Raw genomic sequence first — 17,215 nt, 5'->3', positions numbered from 1 at the left:
TTAATTTGCCATTTTAAATATCTAGAAAAACAACTAGAAAGGCAGTTTAGGATTCTTCTGCCATTATCTTAACTCTTGAGAAGGGAGAGAGAATTAGCAATGTATGTTATCTCTGGGTTATTGCTAGAAACGTAATTCCATTAATTTAGGGATGTAAGAAAAGTCATCCATCTTCCCAGATGTCTCATTCATGTTATTAAAGGACAGAATTAGTGGAATCGTTTTTGTTTTTGTTTTTGTTTTTGTTTTTACCATAATTTCACCTCAGGGGCCAATACATCATTCTGACTTAAGTGGCTATCTCATGTCTGCTCTGAATTGCTACATTGTCATAAAGAACAAGCTTCAAGTCAACTCACTATAGGCTCTTCTAAGTGTTCTTAGCCTTAGACCCTATAAGGCTCAGGATGGCTGACCTTAAAGCCTTTTTCAGTTGTGTGGTGTCCTAATTATACAGCCATTAATCCAGACTCCGTGATTAAATCTCAGAAAAATCCTGGAAACGTCTCCTTTCTGTAGTATGCGTTCAAAACAAGATCCACGGTGTGGTGGGGGAGGGGGGGGGGGGGGAGGTGTATGGGGGTTGTGGTTGTGTGGGTATGTTGTGGGGGGTATGAGTGTTGGGGGGTGTGGGTGGATGGGTGGGTGTGTGGGGTGTGGGTGTGCTGTGGGGAGGCTGTGAATGTGGGGTGGAGGTGTATTTGGGTAAGGGTGGGGGCAGGGGTGGGGGGTTGTTCAGATTCTCAAAAGAGACTGTAAGACAAAAATGTTCTGGCTCACTACTCACATCCATACCTTATCTTGGTAAGTCATTTATTTTATGGCCAGTATTCAAATATAATAAAAATAGAAACTATGGGTTTTCCTTCCAGAACTGAAATGAAAAACAAAGTTCTCTGTTAATCACAAAGGGACAGGATACAGACAAACCTTAGTGTCAAATGAGGATCCAAGGTTCATTTGCAAGCACTCATTCATGAGGGAAGGGAGAACAGGAAAACCGCTTGAAATATGCATTAGATGGTACTAAAAAGCACGATTCCACAGTGTTGGAAAGCCCAACAGTGGCAGCCTACGCCCCAGCTCTTCCTCTACCTTCTCCACACTGCAATGAAATCTAATCTGAGCTCGCTATTGTTCACGTAGTGAATGGATCCTAGCTCTGGGCAACTGGTTGCTTGCAGGGCTAATTACAGAGATGAACATCTGAGCTTGCTTGAGAAAGCATTTACATAAGCATCTGATCAGTTTTATAAGTAAGAGCGGAAGTCATCAGACTCCCAGATTCTGGGCCTGAAGCGATCTCTGCGGGCTTGCACCTGCCTCCCTGTGTTCCAGGCTCTCAGCTGAGCTAATACAAGGGCTCCAAAGACAAAGCCAAACCCGTGTTCTGAAGACGGGAGTGCTGGGGACCCGGAAAGGCGGGGCACGGTGTTTACTTTGAGCTCCAGGGCCTTCTGCTGGTTTTCCTGGGACAGCTGCTCACAAGTCAAACTATGCTGTTCGTTCTCCTGCTGGAGTTTCGAATTCCGCATCTGAAACTGCTCCAGCTCCTTCGCCGCTCTCTCGTTCAGTATCTGAAAGGTGGGGAGTGCCGAGACTGGTTAACACCTGTCAATCTGATGACTGTGTCTGCATGTGCCCACGGGACGCCTCACAACCTCCTGGGACGATACCAACCGCGGTGCTTTTCGTCTTGCAGAAAATTTTCTTTATCCCCAGTGAAAGTACTAATGCACTCAAATATAATGAATGTTAAATGGCTGAGGAAAACGGCGCCTTCTAATAAGTAACACAGTGAGCAGGGGGGGTTTTTGTTTTGTTTTGTTTTGTTTTGTTTTGTTTTTTCAGAGAGCTTTTGGGAAGTCTTGTTCACAGGTGGTGGATAAATATTTTAAGGCCTGTTTGCCGTTTGGCAGGCTTTGCATACGCAACAATTTCTATAATCATTGCAAATGAGCTAGAGATTCAAACGGGTTATGTCAGCTCTGGGGCTCTGAAGCTGTATCTTCAGAAGCAAATCCTGCATTAACATGCCTCCAACATTTTCCCTGAGCAGAACTGTCCCCAACGCCAACCCAGAGACAATTCCCCATTAATCCAACTTAAGTCGGCCCGGGGCCCAGCAGTGCAGTGATGATTGCCTGTTCTGCGCAGACATGGTTTTAGAACAAGAAAGGATTCTATCTGAAGTTATTTCTATTGGGGAAATACTGAGAAGGTGAGGGCTAACAAGTGAGTTAAACGAAGAAAGGGTCAATGAGGCACTTTCTTTAAATATAGCTTCCTTGTATGTGAAAACAAAAGACGGAAAGAGGCATCCAATTCACTATCAATGGGGACTCAACAAAATGGAACCAGCTATGCTAAAGATGGCATTTTGTTTTATATTGATCCTAAGCTATTATTCAAAAACCCCTTGTTTTACCTGGGTTTCAAAGTCTTTGTTTTTTTTCAAATTCATGTTCAAAGAAGCCCCATGGATTTTTTTTCTCCCTCCTAGAGACTGTACACACTGTGTATTATCCATTTGAATTCTGGCTTTATGTAAAACTAATAAGGCACAAATGACAAAGAAATGTATTCTAATATGCACTTTTTAAGTAGAAAAGTATATATGCCTTGACAGCCTTTAGAAACAAACTTCATAAAAGTAAAAAAAAAAAAAAATAGGAAAAGATTCTTCAACTACATGTATTGTTTCTTTAATGAATGAGAAAAGAGAATGGTTTGTATCTGTGATTTTGGTACTTGGGAAGCTGGGTTAGAAAGATTGCAAGTTTGAAGCCAGCCTGGATGAAGCTGGGGGATGGGGAGGAGGAAAAAGAAAAGGAGAAAACACAGATTAGAATCGTTAATGTCTGTATTATCTTAAACAGAAATAAGAAGGGAAACACATTAGAAACATGACTATAGTTAAAATGCACAAATTAAGAATGGCTTTCTCAACTTGAAAATTAAACCTGTTAGAAACATTATATTCGTTCCCTCACATTCCCTGAGAATGAATGGTACCGTGAGAGCCATGATGTCAGGGTTGTCTGTCTGGGCCAGTACAGTCCCTCCTAGCCACACTGAGCACTTGAAATGACACTGGCACAGATAGAAGTTACATTTTAAACTATTAATACATGTAAAGAGCCACATGTGGTTTAATAGTTTCCATACTGGACACCGCAGGTCCATAGCTACACAGTAAGTATATAACCAACAGAATATGGCAAAAGTGAGACACAAGAGAACAAACATACCCAGTTTGTGGTTCATTTCTGTAAAGCTCGGACAAAACTATTAGTTGCTTAGAATTTAAGAGATGAGGAAACAGCTGAGAAGAGGCACAGGGGCTTTGGGGTATCTAGTAATGCTCTGTTAATTAATGACTGCAAGTGAACAAGGCATGATCACACGTTGGAAACACATGAAGCTGCATACTTGTGACATACACACTTGTCTATGTGTACATTATTCATCCGTGAAAGGTTTAAAAGAAACTGATGTATAGCCAGGCTTGATGATTGAGGCCTCTGAGCTCAGCCACTCAGGAAACGAGGGGAGGGAGATGGTAAGTTCAAGGTCAGAAGGGGCAGCCTGTGCAGACCCTGTCTCAAAAGGAAAAAAAGGTTGAAGGGTGGGATGGAGCTCAAAGGAAGAGAGCTTGCCGCACGTGTGAAATCCTTTGTTCAATCACCAGAACTAAAAACAAACAAACAAACAAAATAAAAACAAAAAAGACTATCTTTGAATACCTGTGAGAGCTGAGAGCAAGAAAATAGTTAATAACTATCCCATAAGAATCATCAGGGCTGGAGGGTGACTAAAGAGCACCGGCTCTTCTTCCAAAGGACCCACGTTGGATTCCTAGCACCCACAATGTAGCTCACAGCTCTCTATAACTGCAGCCCTATGAGATCTCACACCCTTTTCTGGCCTCACAGGGCACCAGGCGTACATGTGGTGCACAGACATACATGCAAGCAAAACACACATGTACATAAAAAAGGTTAATTTAAAAAAAAAATTCAAAACCTAGTTACAGCAGTAAGTAGCATGTTCCTGCCATGGCTACTGAGTTGTACCTACTTTGCAGGAAAATCACAAAATTATGGGCTTTGTTTGGGCTGTGGTTCAGATGGTTCAGAGGATTTGCCTAGCATACAAGAAGGCCTGAGGTCTATCCCCAGCATCAAACAAACTAGATGTGGTGGTGTCTGCCGGTAATCCTAGCACTCAGAGCTGGGAGTCAGGAAGGTCAGAAGTTCAAGGTCATTCTTAGCTTTATACTGAATTTGAGAACCTATCAGAGAGAAAGGGGGGAAAGGGAGGGGAGGGGAGGAGAGAATAGGGGAGGAGAGGGAAGGGGAGGGGAGGGGAGGGGAGGCCATGAATGCCCTTACCTTCTGCTCCTTGAGCTGCTGTTCCAGCCGCTGGAGCTCCTCCTTGCTCTTCTGCATGTATTGCTGCAGCGCCTTGATCTCCGTCTGCCTGCTGTCCATGTCCACCTGGATCTGCTTGAGCTCTTTCTCCAGCTTCTCCTTCTTCCGAGACTCCCGGGACGCTTCGTTCTGACGATGCTGAATTTCCTGTTGGAACTGCGGGGAAGGAGAGAGAGAGAGAAGAGACAAGCACTTGAGGTGGCAGGTCTCCATCAGTCAAGGTCTGCCCCCCAGGATCTGGCCTGTAGCATGCTTCTGCAGGACATGCCTCTGCGGAACAGTCATGCTGGGCCCCAAAGTTCAAAGCTTCAGGAGTGTTCTATGTTGATTCTCAGGACCTTGACACCAAAAGATCCACCCTGGCTGCAGACAACAAATTCGAAGATGGTTTTATAAAAAATCAACCAATGCAGGAGCTCAGAGCCCTAAAGATGTTAAATAAAGGAAGACTGTCCAGCTCTGCATTAGGAGGAGCAAGCTACCAGAAATAAGAAATTGTGTTACTTGATCCTGGGCATTGCTAAACCAAGCATGCTGATTACATCTTGATGTCCAAAGTCTATAAAAAGCTCTTTTAAAAAAAAAAAAATCTCATGCTCAAAAATGTCATTTTCTTACAAGAGTCTGCCCTTGTGATTTATCTTGTGGATTATAAAGAAGGTGGAGAGATTTTCTGTGTCTGTTGCAGGGACACCTGTTTGAGCCCTTAGCATTGGTGACTTCTGAGAGAGAACCTGGACAAAACTGGGCTCAAGAAACAGGGTCAGGGAAACAAGGCCGAGCAGAGGCTGCTTGGTTTGAACACAAGGGCTATATCGGAGAGGGGATAGATGGGAAGGGAGGCAGGAAGGACAGACCGTCCTCCAGAATGCAGGAGCGGACCTGATTGATGGTCTGTTCTGCATCTTCCTTGGCTCGCTCGGTCTCCTGCTGCTGTTCAGTGGTCTGAGCGAGGTTCTCACGCAACTTCACCACTTCTAACAGCAGCTGGTCACGCTCCTTTGACACCTCTTCTTTGAACTTCAGTAAATCTCGGATGCTGAAAAGGAAGAACACAGGGATCTGCCTAAGCAACCCCCAAACTCGGTCTCCCTGGGAGGCCAATGGCGCACACTGTTCAGGTGATAAGTGACAGGAGTGGAACATGATTGTGAGGTGTTTGCTGAAAAGAAGTGACAAAAATAATAAATACAATAAGATCCTTTCTTGTTTTAGTAGAATATAGTGTCTATTCCTCTGTCTGTGTGTGTGTGTGTGTGTGTGTGTGTGTGTGTGTGTGTTTGTGTGTATTGTACAGACACTTCTAGAAAGATGGATACTAATCATGTTATCAATTATCTCTGAGAATCAGGGTTTAGGGTGGAAAAATCAGAGGGATGGGTTCTTCCTGTACCTGTCTTGCTTGGATCTGTTACATTAAGACAATATTGTTATTGTCAACTCCTTTAATGAGCCCTGAAGGGATGTCAATTTAGGAAATTATTTATCTAATGTATCCACTGGGGGGCTATGATGACAATTAAATGTCTAAAATAAATATAAATATAAATATAACCAGAAAATACGCATTGCCAATTTTCTTCCCATCCACCCAAAGAAATTAGTTTCTCCCATGGTGGGGGGGGGGCCAGCCCACAGAAAACGTTCTCCAGAACAAACTTGAAAATGAGACCTGCTGCTGGGTTTTTGGAGAGCCTGTGATAATATTCATTGATTTGAATTGTAAACTAAATAGCTCCACATTACAACATTCATTCCGTCTGACTTGCCATGACTTCCTGCAGAATTAGTGCTTGTCGGGTGTGAAGCTCTATGTCCGAGGGGACTTTTGCAGCGCAGGAAGCTGGAGGGAGGCAGCAGAAGCTAGGAGCATGCCCCGCAGAGCCTTACAGCTGACAGTCGTCAAGTAATGCCGCAAAACACAGGAATTTGACAATGCTCATTTAGCAGCATCCTTGATATGACATAAATGTTTAATAAGGATCCTTCAGACTCATGCCCAACTGCGTCTGCAGAAATGAAACCTCCGCTCAAAGGTTTCTCTGAAGAGAGAGAGCTACAACTGAGCACACGTATGGAAGATTGAACCGGAGCTCGAACCACCAACTGTACCTGCTCCACCATTCTCCTCCTCACCCTCAACCACTTCTTGTTAAAATCCTCCTGTCTGAATCGGCTCTCTACGTGGCTTATCACTAGTTCTACCACAAGTCCAACATTATAGAGACTGTGTTTGGTTTTCCTATTTCCTCCCCAATGCCTGTTTATACAACGTCTATCAAAGATGGATCAATAGAGCAAGAAAATACAAGAAAGTGAAAGAGCAACATAAGGTTTGGTTAAGAGTGTCCTAGGAGGTGCACGCCTGTGCTTGGTGTGAGGCCCCGTGTGCCCTGCACTGTGCTAGATAGATTCCGGCAAGGCTTATAAAATTCTCTTCCTTCAGGAGCTCTCAGCTCAAGTGGGTAAGGTTGTCATAATTTGCATTTCTGTTGCTGTGATAAAGATTGTGACCAAAAGCAACTTGGGGGCAAAAACCTCTCAGGTCCATCATGAAGGGAAATCAGGGCAAGATCTCCAGGATCTTGGACACAGAAACGGCAGCATAGATCATGAAGGGGTGTTGCTCGTTAGCTTGCTCCTCATGACTTGCTTAGACTGCCTTCTTATACAACCCAGGACTACCTGTCCAGGGGTGGCACCACCCACAGTGGGCTGGGCCCTCCCACATCAATCATTCATCAAGAATATGTCCCCAGAAACTTGCCTACAGGCAATCTTATGGAAATATTTCCTCAGATAACTTAGTTTGTGTCAGTTGGAAAAAAAAAAAAAAAACTCATCAGCACAAAAGCATTTTAAATTCTTTTAAGATGCTATAACAAGGGCCATACTGGGAAGTAGACAATGGATTCTGTAGAAAGAGAAAATACAGCAATTCTTCCTGCCCGGTCACTGGGATCTGGAGGTGGAGAGGAGGTAGAACAGAAATTCTGATTGTGATAAAGTTAAGATGGTGTTCTAGGTGGGTTTTAAAGGATGAAAGGAGTTTATCAAGGGGAGGATGGAGGAAAAGGCACCTTTGGCACGGGGAGTGGGGGTGTTTGTGCAAAGACTGGAAAGGCTTTGAGTGACATGTTCAGGAATCTGGCCTTTATCCTTTGAGCATGGGTAGCCGAGCAGGGACGGGGACAGTGGTGCGTGCTTCAGAAACATACCTCAGGTCGCAATGATGGGTAAAGAGGGAGATGTCTTGCTCTAGACAGGGAGGCCAATTAGAAGGCTACTGTTGGAGCCATCAGGGAACAGAAATGCAGGCCAGAGGGCAGCACCAGCCACAGGAAGCCAAGCCAAAGGGCAGAGGTTGAGGGATGGAGGGGTGGCGGGATGAAGAGCAAGCCAGTTCCTGCCCAGAACCTGAGTGGGTAGGAAAGATGGAGGTGGGATTAATCATGGAGGTTGGTGAGAGCTCCTGGGAAGGGGCAGAGAGGCCAAAGTTCCTTCAGTACTGGTTTAAGAGAAGTGACTACATTCTAAACACGAATCCTTACACAGGGGAAGTGTAGCTGTCACCCCTCATCAAAGACACTTGTTTTATAGCAGACAGAGACCAGTACAGGAGGACACAACTGGTCAAAATGCAGAGAACAACTGGCCATGGGACGTTCAACCAACTGATAGAGCTACAGTGCAACTCTGTACTGAAGGCCCGAGAAACCTTGCAGAAGAGAAGGTAGAGAGAATTTAAGAGCCAGAGGACCTGGATGTCTACTTCAAGATAGTGTCTTCTGTTTATGATAGGGATCATACTCACCAATTATCAGCAATATATTTGCCTGAACAAGGCCTGACAAATGACAATGCCAATAGGCATGCCAACATAGATGGGAATATCTCACACAAGGCACCACACCTAGATGGAGAGCTACAGGTGCTCATGGAAAATGCGCTCTTCTCCAAGGACAAGACCCTTGATAGGTTATCTGGTGCCACGTGGTCAGCCAAAAATACATGTACATATAAGCAACACTAAATGAACTCAGCATTTATAAAGTGTGTGTGTGTGTGTGTGTGTGTGTGTGTGTGTGTGTGTGTGTGTGCATAGCATCAATAATTAAAGAATAAGAGGCCAAAATAATAGAAAGGTAAACCTAAAATCTCTACTCACTCAGAAACTATAGTAGGGTTTCTTCTAAAGAAAGAGGTGTAATATAATCTTTGGGGAGGACAAAGGGAGTCTTAAAAAGAAAAGGTAGGGGATTGGAGAGATATCTCAGGTGTTATGAGTATTGGCTGTTCCTCTAGAAGACCCAGGTTTGATTCCCAGCACCCACATGATGGCCCACAACCACTTGTAACTCCATTCCCAGGGGATCTGATGTCATCTTCTGGATTCCATGGGCACCAGACATGCAAGTGGTGAACAGACAGACAGACATGCAGACAAAACACCTATACAAGTAAATTGTAAAAATAAATAAAACTTTAAAAAATAAAAACAGGGCTAGGCAGAAAACAGTTGTTACGAACCTCACAAAGGGGAATTTTGCAGTACAGAGAACCTTCAAAAGGTGCAGTCCAAGCCAAGGCAAACAGTGCCAGGCTGCACCAGGTCACTGAACACTGCAAAGGACCCTGCAGAGGCAGGTTCACACACTATCATGAAGACTGCAGAGGCACACACACACTATCATAAAGACTGCAGAGGCACACACACACACACACACTATCATGAAGGCTGCAGAGGCAGACACACACACTATCATGAAGACTGCAGAGGCAGACACACACTGTCATGAAGGCTGCAGAGGCAGACACACACACTATCATGAAGGCTGCAGAGGCAGACACACACACACACTATCATGAAGGCTGCAGAGGCAGACACACACACTATCATGAAGACTGCAGAGGCAGACACACATACACTGTCATCAAGACTGCAGAGGCAGACACACACACACTATCATGAAGGCTGCAGAGGCAGACACACACACACTATCATAAAGACTGCAGAGGCACACACACACACACTATCATGAAGGCTGCAGAGGCAGACACACACACACTGTCATGATGGCTGCAGAGGCAGACACACACTGTCATCAAGACTGCAGAGGCACACACACACTGTCATGAAGGCTGCAGAGGCAGACACACACACACACTGTCATGAAGGCTGCAGAGGCAGACACACACTGTCATGAAGGCTGCAGAGGCAGACACACACACACTATCATGAAGGCTGCAGAGGCAGACACACACACACTATCATGAAGGCTGCAGAGGCAGACACACACACACTGTCATGATGGCTGCAGAGGCAGACACACACTGTCATCAAGACTGCAGAGGCACACACACACTGTCATGAAGGCTGCAGAGGCAGACACACACTGTCATCAAGACTGCAGAGGCAGACACACACACACTGTCATGAAGGCTGCAGAGGCAGACACACACACTGTCATCAAGACTGCAGAGGCAGACACACACACACACTATCATGAAGGCTGCAGAGGCAGACACACACTATTATGAAGGCTGCAGAGGCAGACACACACTATTATGAAGACTGCAGAGGCAGACACACACACACTGTCATCAAGACTGCAGAGGCAGACACACACACACACACTGTCATGAAGGCTGCAGAGGCAGACACACACACACTGTCATGAAGGCTGCAGAGGCACACTGTCATGAAGGCTGCAGAGGCAGACACACTGTCATGAAGGCTGCAGAGGCAGACACACACTGTCATCAAGACTGCAGAGGCAGATACACACTGTCATCAAGACTGCAGAGGCAGACACACACACACTGTCATCAAGACTGCAGAGGCAGACACACACACACTGTCATCAAGACTGCAGAGGCAGACACACACTGTCAAGAAGACTTTGACCTACTTGCTGTCCTGGTCCATTGACAGTCCAGACCCCTGCTCAACTAGTTTGGTCAGGTTCACTATTTCCTCTTTCAGGGCAAGAATCGTCTCCTTGGCCTTTTGCTCCTTATCGTATGCGGAGTCCACCATCTTCCAGGCCTTTTCAATTTCCTAGTGGGCCAGAGAGTATCCAGAGAAAAAACAAATGGGGTTCCAAATGCAAGATAAACCAGCACAAACAATAGCACCATGGCTACAGTGTGATAGTCACTTACAGGAAAAGCATAGTATGTATTGTACCGTATGTGGGAATTTGGACTGACTAAATCGTTCAGTGGAAGAGCAAGCTAGTTCAAGGAGTGTCTTCCTTGTGTGGAGGAGTGAGTGTGGCTGCAAGGTTCTCCAGCAGCTGCCCTACCTAGAAGAATTATTTCTGATAAAGAAATGGATAAATTTTTTAAATTTTAAATGAAATTTTATATGTTTAACAGACGCTTTAAATGTCTCTGTTCCATAAGTGATAATCATAGATGCAATCCTTAAATCAGTAGATTGAAAGTAATTCTTGATAATTTTGAAAATAAAAAAAAATATATTTTTATCAAGCAGGGGAATCAGTGAGTTTGAGGTCAACCTGGGCTACATAGCAAGTTCAAGGCCAGCCTGAAAACATTTATACACACACACACACACACACACACACACACACACACACACACACACTATATATATATATATATATATGCATGCACATATGCACATACACTTAAATAATAAACATCCATATGTATGTAATACATATGTGTATGTGTGTGTGTTGTCCCCAGATCCCAGGTGAGTGCCTACATGGCAAGGTCGGCCTTAGAAAATCCCACAAGGTCACTTTGCTTTGCTGGCTCTGGAGTTTGCGCAGGAATCTTAGCAGTTCCCATCTCCAGAGGCCCAAGCCCAGATCTTCATCAAATGCCCACTGGGCGAGCACTGTACTTCAGCCCTTGGCTCTTTTTGAGAGAGACTCTCACTGTGTGTCTCAGGCTGGCCTGTTTTCTTAGAAACACATGCTGGTGCTCGTGGGGGAAAATAAAGCCCATAGCAGGGAATGGAACTGTTCCTGACTTTCTCACTGTTGTGGAATGCGGTGTGCGCTTACGCTACTTGCATACACACTTAAATGTGAATTAGCGCTGTGTGGGTAAGGAACAACTTGAGCATTTGTCTGCAATAACTTTGAGTTTTTCCCGCCACTTCACTATCTTGAAACATTTTAGTCAAATAAAATTTGTGGCCTTTATATAAATAAAGTCCTATAAAGTTTAGGTGAAAGTATTTAGTTTTCATGTTGACAAGGAATGAAATGGATGGAAGGAACAAATCCAAGCTTGCTATTATAGCACACAGAAAGTCCTCTTCTGTAACCACTGCACATCCTCAGTGACTCAAAGCAAAATGTCGGTTTGAGGGCTCTATCCCAGTGGAGCAGCCATATGCACACCAGAGCAGAACAAGTGAACGGTATCTAAATGAGAATATGATTGCATAATGTTTTAACCAAACCAATTTCACCAATTAGATTTTCATCCATTTGTAACGTTCATCTCCAGTGTTAAAGTTGATAATGAATGTGTTTTTCCAATTATAAAATGAATTACAGTTTCCTTATTTTACTTTTCCATCAAGAAGAAAATGACAGTAGAGAAAAATCACGCTAAAGGAAAGTAGTTTCTAAGAAAATGGGTCAGTCATATCTTGTACTGGTCTTGGAAGTTAATTTAAATCAGATGACATCTGATTGCATGCTATCAAGGGAATTACCTGAAGCATTCATAAATTATTTCTCAGAGCTAGAGATTTAACTATGAATTAATATGTCTCAACCTCTTATGACTTTGAGATCAACAGGGAACATTTGTGTTTTATCTTCAAGATAAGGCAACACACTTAAAGGTGAAAACACAGTGTGGAACAAAGGCAAACTTCCTCCAGATTTCCCAGACCAAGTCTCTAGCTCTCCTACAAGAGCATTTGGGGAGATGAAAAGACAAGGAGAAGGACAGTCATGAAAATTACTCCCTGAGAACTCTCAAAACAATGTCACCTGGAGCACAAGGAAAAGTAGAAATGTGAAGATATTTTTAACAAGATGTCGGGGCAAGAGTGATAGCTCGGTGGGTAAAGTGCTTGCCACAAAAACACGATGACCTAAGTTGCATCCCCAGATTCTACTGGTGGCACAAGTTTCGATCCCAGTGCGAGAGAGGCACAGGCAAGTGGACCCATTGGGGCTAAACCTGGCAACCATAGTCTACTCTGGAAGCACCAGGCTGATGAGAAGCCCTATCATTAAAAACAAGGTGGATAGCATCTGAGAAACAATTGTAAACCTCTGGCCTCAACATGAGCACACCATGCATCTACACACTCTCTCTCTCTCTCTCTCTCTCTCTCTCTCTCTCTCTCTCTCTCTCTCTCTCTCTCTCTCAGATGTATACTCATCTTGCATCAACAGAACATCCCAAGAGCCCCAATTTCATTTTATCTCTAAGTCTTTTGGCTAACCCATTATTTTTCAGAAACTAGTAAGTAAAATAAAGCTCTCCGTTTGTTTTCAGCATGGTAAGCCTCATGTTACTTTCTTTCTCAGTGAATATTCTTCCCCAGGCTTAATAAATATCTACATTATGTAAATTTACCTAATAACTCATGTCTTACCAACCAGAGAGCTGTCAATATAATAGACAGGTGATGTTTGAAAGTCAAATTCATCTACATCTAGATCACTAACCTTCTTGAGAGACGCGATGGTGGTCTGGTCATCCTGAGAAAGCTTCAGGGCGGTGGCTACCTTGGCAGAGTTCACCACAATCTCTGCATTCAGCTCTCTGCATTTGGCCATTAGACGCTTCTCATTGTCATAAGACTTTTTCATGACAGTATGAAGTTTCTCATATTCAATCCTGAATTTTTCCAGACTTTTGTCTCCTGAAAGTTCACTGAGAACCTCCTGGAAATCTCTTTCAATTTCCTCAAATGCAGTTTCCTCCATCATGAGTTTTTCACCCTTCTCCTGCAGGCAAGAACAAAGATGTTACTCCATTACTGTCAAGAAATGGCTGCTGATACCCCAGAATGAAAGCCCTTCATACACGCAAACCTAAAGCTACCAGCCAGCAGAAACATTGAGACTCTATGTTGGGAAGGTTCCCTCCTCATCCTCTAATGTATTTATACAGTGCATATGAATACATATATGGCATTATAATTTGTTTATATGAGGTCATACCCAAGTAAGGTAAGCCTTAACTCCAATAAGATAGGCACCCTTAGCAAAGACAGAGACAAAGAGCATGTAAAGATGGCTTGGATTGATGCAGTTGCAATCCAAGGAAGGCTAAACATTGTCAGCTACTACCAGAGACTAGGAAGAGACAAGGAACCATTTCACTCAGGGTCTCAAAGGGAGCATGACTCACCAACATCTTGACTTTAGACTTCCAGCATTGAGAACTGGGAGACAAACGATTTCTACTGTTTTAAGCCACCCAGTTTGTGGTACCTTGTTATGGCTGCTCTCTCAAATGAACACCTACTTATTAAGTACAACATAGCAGCACTAATAACGATAAAGGTATGCATTCATTCATTCAACAAATGTTTATTCACCACCCTCTATCAAAGAGTTGTGTGGTGAAGCCTTGAAAGGCAACCAAGGCAGGGAATAAATGGCCCACCCACAGGGTATTTATGTTTACTGTCTGGTTGAGTATGTTTTGTCGTAACAGAAATATTCAGTTCCTGCCATAAAATGTATTCTATGTTCTTTAAGAACACATAAAAAGAGACTTACTCCCAGCAGTGAGAATAAAGTACATTTCATGAAAGAAGTGGTACTCAAGCCACTAGAAGGAAGAAAAGGATTCTTACAGGTAGTTCTGGAGAAAAGATCGCTCCCAGCAGATTGCAATGCCTGAAGCAGAGCGCATAGGCACATGTGTTCAAGATGCCCACATATAAGAGGCATGACAAGGAGAGGCAGAGACGGGCTGGGAACATGGAATGACAGGCAAGGAGTATGAATTCATGTTCTGTCTGCTGCAAAGACCCACCCAAAACTTCTAAGGGTAGATACAGTTTGCAAGCTTTATTTACAATTTCCACACTATGCTTTGATAGTTTACACAAAAAAGGGCTTAACATCCACCACTCACTGCTCACCAAAGAAACCAAATGAGATGATCTTTCATCTCAATAATAATAAAATTCTAATCCACCCTGAAGATTCTAAGCAGCCTTCTTTGCCTCTTCTCTCGATGAGCATAGCTTTCGCAGTGTGAGGAAGGTTTATAGTCTTAGTTTTAAAAAAAATGAAAGAAAAAACTTGTACTGTTAATTAAATCCCCACACATGACATGCAAGCAAAACACAGTGTTTAGAGATTTAAATGTGGCTCCTGTAACACTTGGCTTAACAGCTTTAGGACTATTTTAAATCCAACAGAGGTTTCCTTACTAAAAGTAGATTGTTGCACAGAACACGATTCAGCAAATGCTCAAAGAAGGAAAAACCATATTAAGCAAATGTGATGCTATTGTTGCTCTGTCTCATTGATACAAAACCTGAGTTACAAACACCGATTCATCTGTGCTCCAGCCTAGAAAGTGGCATTAATGTCAACATTTGATCAGCAGCCTAATGATTTGATTGCACCCAGGTTCTCCCTGTATTCCTGCAATTGGTACAGGAGTGGAAAAATATCAAAGGAACATTTTAAAGAACCTTGTATGAACAAAAGAAATGTATATTCATGTTGTCACTTCAAAAAGTATTCTTCTATTAAAGGCAAAGCAAGACTAATCTCTTAGCTCTGACCAATGGGCAGTTGGTACCTTCTACATTGTGGCCAAGCGCAATAGTGTGTACTTAAGAAGGATATCAACATGAAGTGACCAGATCAGAGGAACTATGACATTCCATCATTTGCTTACAGGCTGTCTGCTATGTGTCAGGCAGTGCCCTGGGGGCTGAGGCACATCCACTTGTAAGGAGGAGAGCTTACTTGTGGAGGATAAAGAACAATGAAATGAGACGGGACACTGAGTGGAGGAGGAAACACTCAAGGCAATCGATGGAGGGTATAAATGAGAGCTAGCCGGACCAAGAGGAATAAGCTGGGAAGCAAGGAGATATGAAAGACTAGGTAGTGGGGGTGAATGATGTGGCCATAGCCTCAAGGCTGTCATGAGATGAGAGTGATGGCCCCTGGGAGTGGGACCAATGGGGGCGGAGGGAGAGAAGGAGCCATAAAGAGCTATTAACCATGAGGAGTGGAACTGACGAAGGAAGACCAGGCATGGAGGGGACAGAAGGATAAGGAGATGCAGAGACATAGAGAAGATAGAAGAAATCGGGTAGATCATGGAGGTGCTAGGAGATGCTGGGACCAGAGCTGGCTTCACAGGTGTGGGTCCATTCAGCCACACAGGGTCCAGAAGACTAAATTCTCTGCTGTCATGTCTTTAAATTCTTAATAATTTTAACAAAAAGCTTTTCACTTTACTCTGGGCCTCACAAATTATGCAGCTGATTCTGGCTGGAAATTGTGTAATAGGTAAAGTAGGGGGTAGGCTCTGATAGATCGATGAAGAATTCAAGTAAGACCAGGATAGATGAGGACTCTGAGTGTCAAGTGATAGCAAGGATGTAGGGCTGTTGAGGTTATAAATGAGAGGGCTAATGGACAGACAGGTTACTGAAGGATGCAGAAATGAAACCTCATCAGTGAGGTTGAAGATTGAAGTGTCCTATAATACGAGTGAGAGATGGAGGCTGTGAGATGTTAACACGAGGTCAATGAGAACACGGGGCAGTGGCGATGGGCTGAAGGACCTTGATGAAAGTGTCTGACAGCTGGTGATCATATGTTAGGCAATCGGGGTGTGACAAGTGGACAAGTTAGTGAGCAAGGTGACAATGAGTATGTCAATGAGACATTTTCAATAGCCTCTCTACGGGATCGCCTGCAAGTCACAGTCTGGGAATTCATGAAGGAGCAAGAAGTGGGACAGAGCCAAGGGTGAAAAGCGTGAGGGTGCAGACAGTGAGGGTGCTGGTGAGGGAGGACCAGAATTTAACAAAGGATGAGTTCCAGTAAGAGAGAGATGACAGGGAGAGGTCGAAGCAGAGAAGCAACAGAGGGGCGCTGACTCCTGACCTCCGACATCCTGACGCTCTTTGAAGGCGGCCTCAAAGGCTGCCGTGGAGATCAGAAAACTGGGCTGGAGTCTGGAGAAGGGGCTGTGCACTGCCCCCAGTGTCTAAAAGGGCGACACGTTTTTTTTTTTTTCTGATCGCCGGCCGGGCGCCGACATCCGGCGCTCGGCGCGTCTTCGGTCGCCTGGCAACCGCCACGCCCCCTGCCGCTGAAGCCTGGCAGACGCTCGAAGGGGGCGGAGCCCCGTAGGTCGGTACCTGAGCAATAAGCTGCAGAGAAATTTGCAAATAGAGCCGGTGAATCCAAGGAAATCTAGGGGCAGTGCCTCTGAGAGGCTGAGTGGAGTCCGCAGACGGGGAGAAAGAGACCTATGTGCACTTTGAATACGAAGGGTTGGGATTACCAGTCATATTAGTGAAATGTGGGGTGTTTTTTTCTTTCTTTTTTAACACTAGCCGTATTCCTAACCCTCAAACTCAGCCCCAAAGGTCGTTCAATAAGTGCTCTAGTGCTCAGATAACATTTTCTCGGTGTGTTTTTTAATTTAATATGCTCTTGAACACTAGAAATCATCTTATGTTCTTTTTCACTCAGCCTTCTTTCCTAGGGACTATCTTTTGTTTGTTTGTTTGTTTGTTGTTTTGGTTCGATTTAGGGTTTTTGTTTGTTTTTTGTTTTTTGAGA

General features: G+C 44.0%; 1 protein-coding gene across 1 annotated transcript in view; it reads right to left on the bottom strand.

The window, feature by feature from the left end:
• Nucleotides 1–16,655, bottom strand: part of Cfap58 (cilia and flagella associated protein 58) — a 101,064-nt gene extending 84,409 nt beyond the window's left edge. Inside the window, exons 1-6 of the mRNA XM_036176953.1 lie at nt 16,532–16,655; nt 13,106–13,387; nt 10,346–10,494; nt 5,316–5,472; nt 4,395–4,589; nt 1,440–1,577 (exon numbers count right to left, since the gene is read on the bottom strand). Coding sequence (XP_036032846.1) covers nt 1,440–1,577; nt 4,395–4,589; nt 5,316–5,472; nt 10,346–10,494; nt 13,106–13,387; nt 16,532–16,540 — 930 coding nt within the window. The 5' untranslated portion in view covers nt 16,541–16,655. The remainder of the gene's footprint in view (nt 1–1,439; nt 1,578–4,394; nt 4,590–5,315; nt 5,473–10,345; nt 10,495–13,105; nt 13,388–16,531) is intronic.
• Nucleotides 16,656–17,215: the final 560 nt, after the last annotated feature.

The sequence above is a fragment of the Onychomys torridus genome, chromosome 1 (assembly GCF_903995425.1).
Source record: "Onychomys torridus chromosome 1, mOncTor1.1, whole genome shotgun sequence".
NCBI classification, from domain to species: Eukaryota; Metazoa; Chordata; class Mammalia; order Rodentia; family Cricetidae; genus Onychomys; species Onychomys torridus.
The sequence above is the reverse complement of the archived record's forward strand: the minus strand, read 5'-3'. Positions and strand labels throughout refer to the sequence as shown.